The sequence below is a fragment of the Belonocnema kinseyi genome, chromosome 2, assembly GCF_010883055.1.
Source record: "Belonocnema kinseyi isolate 2016_QV_RU_SX_M_011 chromosome 2, B_treatae_v1, whole genome shotgun sequence".
Lineage (NCBI taxonomy): Eukaryota > Metazoa > Arthropoda > Insecta > Hymenoptera > Cynipidae > Belonocnema > Belonocnema kinseyi.
The window spans coordinates 59,436,772-59,446,298 of NC_046658.1; the positions used below are offsets into that span (position 1 = coordinate 59,436,772).

At 35.4% G+C, this 9,527-nt stretch overlaps 1 protein-coding gene across 1 annotated transcript in view; it reads left to right on the forward strand.

Moving 5' to 3' along the window:
* The window catches only part of LOC117167312 (titin homolog), a 15,684-nt gene extending 6,378 nt beyond the window's left edge, over positions 1 to 9,306 (forward strand). The window contains exons 5-6 of the mRNA XM_033352148.1: positions 3,124 to 5,767; positions 7,222 to 9,306. Coding sequence (XP_033208039.1) covers positions 3,124 to 5,767; positions 7,222 to 8,640 — 4,063 coding nt within the window. The 3' untranslated portion in view covers positions 8,641 to 9,306. The remainder of the gene's footprint in view (positions 1 to 3,123; positions 5,768 to 7,221) is intronic.
* The last annotated feature ends 221 nt before the right edge of the window (positions 9,307 to 9,527 follow it).

The following is a 9,527-nucleotide window of genomic DNA, read 5'->3' on the forward strand; positions in this document are numbered from 1 at the left end:
TGAAGTTCCTACCAAAATGCAGTACCTAAACGTACTTTATTGTACTCTAATACATTTCCCAAAGTTTCAGCTCGATATTTTATTTACAAAAAAAGTTCTTGGTTAAAAAAAACATTCAGTGAACTGAAAAACTGTGGTCGGTAATATAGGTATTTAGCTGTGTCACATGCCCTTAAATCTTATATTACATTCATAAATTAACGTAAATTTACGTTAAGTTCATGTTCGCTTCAAAATAAGTTCATTGAAGCTTATAATGTGTTGGAATTTACAATAAATAGTACAATAATTTTTTTTTGTATATAAAATTTTTTGTCAAGATTGTGTTCTTTAATCTTATAATATGTAATTTCCATCTGAAACACTTTAAACTCCACCAAAAAAAAAATTAAAAACATTTTTATGCCGAAATTAAAATGCATCTTTCAAATTCTACCGAATTTTTGTAGTTTTGATTTTTGGCACCACATGGCCAATTTAAAATTTCGATTTTTGGATTGTGTTCAGGTCGAATCTATTTCAGATTAGCCAGGGTCCTACACTTGAAATCTTAGAATCTCTCAGGGACGAAATATGTTGTTTTTTTAAGAGGAAATTAGGCGATACGTATTTTTTCGATGTAAAAAAATGTCTAAAAGTTAAGGTATTTTAATTTGGCGCTATGTTTATCAAAAAAACTCCAGAAAAAATGGAACCTCTATAAGTTTTGGCCTAATTGAGATATTGATTATTTTCTTGTAGATTCTAATAGTGTTAATCCTCTTCTTTCAACTTCACAGGTTTTTTGTTATTGAAAAAATCCACCTTTAAATTTTTGTCCATTTTTTTAAACTTCGACGTTGATAATGAAGATATCTTGTAAGTTTAATGGTTGCTAAACAACTTTTAGCCAAGAGAATTTTCGACTTTGTCTTAAAATCAATGACAGATATGAACAAATTTGTAGTTAAAGTTCGCACCTCTAAAACAGTTCTATGAAAAATGTCTCTTGTTCTTATGCGATATTTTTCATAGTTTACGAGTAAAAATCCAAAATTGCATTTTTAAGGGAGAAGAATCGCCTGACCTCAAAAATGGTTTAGCCCGCATGATACTGATAATAGCATTAATAGAAACTTCAAAAATATTTGAATGAGTAAAAAAGGTGAGTTTTTAGAAAAGATATTTTTTTCTAAAAGTTTCTACTAATACCAGAAAGGCATCTCATCAGCATCATGTGAACTAAACCATTTTTAAGGCCGGAATAATTGTTTTCCTAAAAATGTAATTTTGGAATTTTTCTCGTAATTTATGGAAAAATCGCGAAAAAACAAGAGACGTTTTTTTACAGGTTTTTCAGACGTGCGAACTTTTATCTCAACATTTTTTCGTATCGGTTATTTTTCCAGAAAAGTAGAAAAATCGATTTAAGAAAAAATAATCTCCTAGCTACAAAAGTTATTTAGCAAGAATCAAACTTACAGGATATCTTCATTATCAAAGTTAAAGTTAAAAAAAAATTAATGGTGGTGTTTTTTTTTGTGAGAAAGTCGTTTTTTAATTTTTTCCAAAAAAACATCTGCCATTATGTTAATTTTAAAACATTTTCCTGTAGCTAAGAGAACTTTTTCCCCTTAAAATATACTTTCCGAATTCTGCACGTAAACGATGAGAGATATTATAAAAGAGCTAGATGCATTTTTTGTAGAACTTTTTAAAATTTAGACCATTTTTCATAGCGTTTTGTTTAATCTGCCGTTTGCAAAAAAATGTTAAAATATAGATGTTTTTTTTTTCTTTTTTTTCAATCAGGCATCAAAATTCAAGTACTGACAATTTCGTGGATTTTTTTTAACATATAAATGAGGGTGGCCACCATCCCGGGAACGTTTGGGATTACACATTTTTTTATTTTTAACATTTCCCATTTAAAATGATTACATATTTCAAAAGGTTTTTATTTTAAATAATTTAATTCATTTTTTATTTTCGAAAACGTCTTCTAATCAGTTTTAATGTTAACTTGTCATTTTATTATGTCATGGCAATTTAAAATTCTAGAATATCAGAAGCTTGGCATTTGAAAGATTAAATTTATTTTTCAATATTAAATTGTCAAATTTTAATCGCTTTGAATTTAAATTATTCAAATTTAAAAGTCTTCAATCTTTAATTATTCATTTGAAAGCTTTTAATTTTAAAGAATGCAATTTCAATTACTGTTAATTTTAAACTATCCAATTTCTAAAATTTGAATCTTAAATATACAATTTTTAACGTTTTTACATAGTCGTATTTTAAATTTTTTAATCTAAGATCATTCTCATTTCGTGATTCTCCAAATGAAATAACATTACTTTCATGTTTAGCGCTTCGACTTAAAAATGATACAATTCAACTCCTTCTTCTATTTAAATTGTCAAAAATGGTTCGTTTATGTTTAAAAATTTCAAGAACTTGCAATTCGAAATTATTCATTATTAAATATTATTTCCAAAATATTTAAAACCTTATATTAAAAAATTGTTTTAATGATGGATTTTTAAATGCGCATATTTTTATGTTAGTAAATAGAAATTCAGAGACAGGAACGCGCGATTTGCGCGTGAGCATTTTTTGCTAGTGTGCAATAAAACACTTATCCGAACTTTCCTTTATTAGACACAATAATTTCATTATCCTTATTATATTATTTAAAAATAAATTAATTTCTTATAAAAAGGTTTGCTGCCATTTATCGGCTGCCGCAATTTATAATATATGTAAAAAAACCGTGGGTTTTGCAAAAAGAGTTATTTTGTTATAAAGTGGGAGAAATCACGAATATTCACCGGGAGAAAACCGGGAGACGAACATTTAAACAAAAATGGCCACCGTGTAAATACATGTCAATCAATTTGTCTAAACCTCTCAGAGTGGCCACCCTGCAAAAATAATGTGAAAAAGCACTATAATGACCATCTGGTATGTTTGTATGTTGAAAAACTTCTAAAAATAAGGCGGCGATACAGAATATTTTGATGCAATTCACGAGATACCCATAAGATATCAGACGTTTCAAGTGCTAGTTGGAAGAAGTATTGTATTCATAATAATGCTTTTCTCGAGAAAAAAAATTATATGTGTTTGTTTTTGATTTTTCAGAGACACAAAGCCCGTATTTTTCGAATTGCCATCTTGGCCAAAAATAAACCTGGACGGAGAACCAGGCTCCTGTCCATTTGGCACGAAGCGACGCCAGAAGAAAGGAGCTTCAGCAAGTAAGGAAACTAAGGAAAACTGGGAGGCTATAAACATAGCGAACAAAGAAAAGGGCAAAGAAATGACACGTAGGCCACGGGCCACAGCAACTCGTGCTCGTCGAGCGGAACAATTGGTTGCCGGGTACTGCGAAATTTGCCGCTCAGAGTACAGGGACTTGACGAAGCACGTGCAGAGCGATCAGCATCTCAATTTTGTCCAAAATAATGACAATTTTCTCTCCCTAGATACCCTCATTAGCACCGGCGCGAGCGTTGAGGCTTTTTTAAAGCTCAACACTTTAACCGACATTCGGCAGGACTGCAACCTTTTTCCAAACGGTAATCACAGTCTTCGCAGCTCAGTGTTGTCGGAAAAGGTGGACAAGACGGCAAAAAAAGTCTTGAAAAATTTTGGTGTCGAGGAAATCAAAATGGTGCAGTGCAATGGTGCGCGTAGGAATCTTGACTTGAAACTGAGCTCCCCGCACAATCTGCGAACCCGTGAAAAGAAAGAGTGTGGCCATTTGTTGAGATCCAAAGGCAGAACTGGGGACAAAGTTGAGAAGACTAGTGAAAAACTATACGACAAATTTGAGGGTTATACGATTAAGAAACGCGCTAAGGGGACAATCTGGATAGAGGAGGATGATCCGGAGGATAAATCCGAGGACGAGAATAAAAAAGACGTAAACGAGTGCAATGATAAGGTATTATTAGATCTTGACGAATCTGAATTAAAAAGTCATCGCAGGAGCAACGGACACTCGGAATCAAACAATTTCATCAAGAGTGAAGTCTCTCGAAATCTCATTCAAGAAATCGATAGCAAGAAGAAAAAGGACTCGGGTCCTAGGATAAATGGCCATGAGCCAAACGAGAATGTATCCCACAATGCCAAGAAAGACTCGTCAGTTAAGCATTCTGCACTGAAAAACTCTTTGGTTAAGCATTCTTCGGTCAAAGATTCTCTGGTTAAACATTCTTCGGTCAAAGACTCTTCGGTTAAACATTCTTCGGTCAATGATTCATCAATTAAACATTCATCGGTCAAAGACTCTGCAGTTAAACATTCTTCGGTTAAACATTCTTCAATCAAAGATTCTTCTGTTAAAAATTCTTCTGTCAAAGATTCTCCGGTTAAACAGTCTTCAGTCAAAGATTCTCCCATAAAGGATCTCAACGGCGAAATGGGCAAGTATTTGAGCAAAGAGGATAAGAATGGAGTTGATCCATGTTCCAATGATGACGAGGAAAAGGATTGTCGGGGTTTCAAAACGCCGAGTCGGGGAGAAAAAGATGTGAAGGATACTAAAGATGCGAAAGCGCAAAGTATTAGGCCGAGCCGTGGAGAAAAAGATTTGAAGGATTCGAAAGATGAGAAGGCGCAAAGTATCAGGGTTTCTAGAAGAGGAGGAAGAAGTTGTAGGGGTCGTCAGAGGACATCGATAGAAGAAAGATTGATTGAAGATGTTCGATCCTATTACAAGGTTGAGGTTGTCCCAAGCAAATTGAAGTCGAATGCGATTGCGCCAACTCCCCCTGTGAAGGTAGTCAAAGAAGTTGTTGACGAAGTGAAGAAAGATGAAGGACCTTCGAGCGAAAAGCCGGTTGTGGTGCGTTTTAAGCGTGTGCGAAAATCAGAGCTTTCCTTGCTCAGTGATGAAGCCGAGTCTTTTATGTTTGGAGATCCGAGACGAGACGATTCCAGTGAGGCGAGTGAGGGCGATCAAAGCAGCGTTTTACCAAAAGAGACTGAGAGTGATCGGGAGGATACGATGAATTCGATCAATCTCAGCTCGCCTTGTAACTCGAGTCTCGTGAAGCAGGAAGTCATGGAGGATTCACAGGATTCTGGGAATATGGGCCGAGCGAGAAAAAAGAGGCGGACTCAGGCAGAAGCCCTGATTAAAGACAATGCTGATTATTACAAGTTTGAAACACCTGGAAGCCGGTTGAGGTTTCAAGCACCTATGACGGGAATTGAGGACTTAAATTATGATAAACCGGATGAAGAGGAGTGTAACGATGAAGAGGATTCAAATGATGGACTCGTACCTTCAAAGCCTTCGCCGGAAATTGAGAAAATGCAGTTTTCGTTTGAAGCGATACCGAAATCGGAACCCTGGTACCAAACTTATACACGACAGGATGGGGGCCAAGAATTCTGGCATTATTTTAGCGAGTCCGATGCTCAGAAACCTTTTTTGTTACCTTATGAGATTGAGAATTTTCATGAGACTCTGTTCAAGCGGCTTCATAGGAGTGATGGAAGGAGACGGAGTCGAGGTAGGGGTTCCGGTATTGGACGATCGCCGAGGAAAAGTCCGCGGTGCCATGCATCGACCCTGGCAATTATGTCGACTATTATCAGGAAGAGGGAACAACAACAGCATACGCCGAATTTGAATGCTATTGTTGAGGAAGACAGCCAGTCAAAATCGGAAGCGAGTTCGAAGAAGGATTTTAAACAAAAGTCTGATGTTGATGAGGATCTGCAGGCGATTGCCAAGAATATTGATGAAATGCTGTCTGCGAAGGATTTTCAGGTAGATACAAATTTTTTTAGATATTGGTACAGGTTTTTTTTTTGTAATGCAACTTTTTGTAAATTTCTTGATAATAAAGGGTCTAATACGACGCTTTTTACTTTTTTTTCTAAACTATTAGTTTTATTCTAATGTTTTTGTCCGGGTGATATTTAATCAATTAACCATGTTTTTCTTGCTTTCAATTACCAAACTTTTTAATTTTTTATGGTAAATTTGATTTGTGTTCTTCTTTTCCAAAAAAAAAATGTAACTTTGATAATAAAGGTTTTTAACTTTTTTTCTAAACTAACAAAACATGTTTTTTTTATATTAAAGGGACTAATACAACGCTTTTCAATTTTTTCCTTTTAAAAATATTATTTTTCTTTGAATGTTTTAGGCCATGTGGTAGTTAATCATGTTTTTACTTTCAGTTATAAAACTTGTTATTTTATTTTATTTTCTCTTTTGAGAGGAGGGGTCTCAGATATTTTAGGTGATTTAAACATAATCACCGGAAGGCTGCATTTTTTTAGTACTGCAAAATAGAAATATCGTAAAGTCAAAAAGAGAAATGTTTTTAATCTTGCATGAAGAGTACTAAAAAAATTGCTGAGTTTAAATAATTTAAATTGTAGCCTTAATGTTATTTTAACGCTCTTGCTACAATTTTTATTATTTAAATGTGGTAATTCTTTTCTACTCTTCTTGCATCTTAGGTAAACGCTTAAATGTTCTAAATAATACACACTTGAATGTGATTTACATGAATTAAATTTAAAGTTATCCAGGCATTTCGTTTTTATTCATCTCAGGAAAGTATGTTCTAATCTGTAAAGTTACGTTTACAAATTAAAAATTAGTTTTTTTAATTTTAAATAGCATATTTTTACAAACTTAGATATTATTGACAGTGACTGAAAAAAAAATTTAGAATAAACTCCCGAATTTCTTTACATATTTCTATTTTTTCAGTTTGCGTAATTATAATTTAATTATTCACAGGTGGATAATTTTGTGTTATTCAAGTATTTGAAGGGGTGCAGTGTCGATATCTTTCAAACATGCAATGCTTTATGCTTGTATTGCTCCGTATTACGAAAAATTATATCTTGAAGTTACAAAATTTTTAAAAATAAAGTTTGTTCATCCATAAAAAGCAGATTTTCAATTTCGGGAGTAATTTACGTTGAATACTCTAAAATGTAAAGTATTCAACAATTTGTAATATCAGGAACGAAACATAAAAAAAAATTTAAAAATCATCAACATATGGGAGCTTTGAATTTTTGTCAGAATAGAAGTAAATTTGGAATTAAAAGCTTATATTTATTTTTTATATATATTTTATATATTTTTTCGAGAAAAAAAAAAGTAAAAATTCTTGTACAATCTTCAACCTTCTGCAAAATGTAGAAGCGTAAGTTTTGTAATTTTAACTCAACTATAAAATCTGTAATTTCAAATTCCAGCTGCAGGAAGCAGAGGACTCTTTCGAGGATATTTTTCTCCCAAATATAGAGGAGACAGCCGTGGAGGAAACTCAAATACCAAAGGGCGCACCAGTGAATTTACTAGAGTTACTCGAAAATTGCCACGAGCTCATCCCCTGCCTCGAAAACTCGTCCTGTGCGAGTTCCGATTGTGGCGAAGGAAACGGTGAATCTCCTCTGAAACGGCGAAAGCGAAGGAAAAACCGGACTGGCTGGCCAGGAAACAAACTCCGTCGAAAACTCCACACTAAGCAAATGGCAGCAGCTTACGAAAATGAAAAAAGGTCTGAAGCAACTACTCAACTAGCAGCTGTGAAGGAGGAAGCCTGCGAGAGACTTCAAGCTCCAAGCAGTGAAGCTACGAGCGAGCGAGACATCAGGAATTCAGAAAAACGTGCTTCCAAATCCTCCGGATCGTGTTCATTCGGCGATTGCGGAGAAAGAAGAAATGGATCAGCCGACACTCCGAATCGTAGGAGTCAGAGTTCTGAGGATTCGAAATCCGAAAAGCTAAAGGATGAAACAACTTGTTCGAAAAAAGATTTGAAGGGGAAGAAGGAATCTTCTTCAGAAACCGAAGAACTCGCATCGAGAAGGGATTCTTCGAAGAGCCGGAAGACGTCTTTGGAAAGCGAGGAGATCTTCTCTAAGAGGGATTCGTCAAAGGTGAAGAAAGAATCTTCATCCGAGACCGAGGAAATGTCTTCTTCGAAGAGGGACTCCTCGCAAACTTCCTCGAAAACTTCTGAAGGTTCTTCGGGGAACGACGAGAACTTAAAAACCGTGAAGAAAAAAAATTACCGTCTCCCAACCTCCTCCTCGGACAGGGAATGCCGCTCAAGGAGAGTCATGCTGAACGTCTCCCCCAGGAAACGCAACATGACAAAGGCTCTGATTAGAAATCGGGGTCGTCGGAGAGCAACCGGGTCATCTGAGTCGCATGTGGTTACTTATAAGACAAAGTGTCTCTCGAGGCGGATGCAGAAATTGTCTCGGAAGCGACCTAGTGGAAGGGCGACATCGCCCTTAGTTCTCGAGAATGAGAATTGTAAGAAAAGCTCGTATTTGAATATGTCTCCGAGGACGAGGTTGAGGAGGGTGAGAGGTGGTATCTCGTCGGATGCTGGCGATGTCGACTGCGCACTCTCAGAACGGGTCAACTCGCCGGTCGGGGCGCCAATCGATTTGCAAAATAGGCGTTCGAGCATCGAGTTTCAACCCGTTGTAAGAGTGATGAAGATCGAAGATCAAGTCGACAGGGACCATAGTATTCTTTCAGTAAAGGTAGCGAGCAATCGAAGGTTAAGAAGTTCCGGTTCTTCCCCTAAATCAAGTCAGCCCCCGAAGAAGAGGTTTAAGGGCAGGGGACATTATAGCCCGTGGTTGAAAACCAGTTGAGGAATTTGAGTGGAAGAAAATGTACCTCGGATCGATTCCGATGAATATTAAATTACCCCGACTGACTTTTGAATTCGGGATCGTCCGGTCGTGTACATTGTGTACAAATGGTATTTCTGTATCTTTAGTATTTAATACCGCTGACACCATAGTTTAGTGATATTATAATTATTATATCATTACGATTGAGTATAATTATAGAATTAGTAGGCGGTGTAAAAGAAAATCGCTAAACTGTACATTCTTTAAATGCGGTCTTCGCGTTCTTTGAACTCTCTTTACTTTTTCTTTGTTTTTATCTTTAATTAGAGTGATGGCGGCGAGAGCTGTACTAATGAATTTTTTCTTTTGTATAGAATACATGGATTTTAAAGTAGACAGTCTTCAACGTTCGAGTTAGTTATTGAGTTTCGAGAAAATAAGTTACATGCACGGTTTTCGTTCTTTTTGTTACATGTTTTTTTTTTAGACACGCAAGACTGCATTCGGCTTTACAATAGAGTAATAATCACTTTTTTGTTAGAGTACACATAATGTATGTAATATTCTATTTTAAACTCCATGTAAGGAAGCACCTCCTAAATACCTTATTTGAAACAAAGGATAATGTAAGTCTCATGAGTTTAAAAGAGAAATTATTATTAAAAGAGTACGAATTTTCCATAATATTTATTCTCGTTATTCAAATCCGCCGATTTCCTTTTTTATCTTTTTTTTTTAATCTTTGTTTTCATCAAAAGGACCCCGCACGGCATGTATGTAAAAAGCCTTTCCGGGGTGGCCGCTGAACCGACAAACCGGAAATTTGTTGAGGCCGGGAATATTTGAAATAAGTTCAATTTTAATTCTTTTTTTTTATGTTACATCAATTGTTTACATTTTCATTT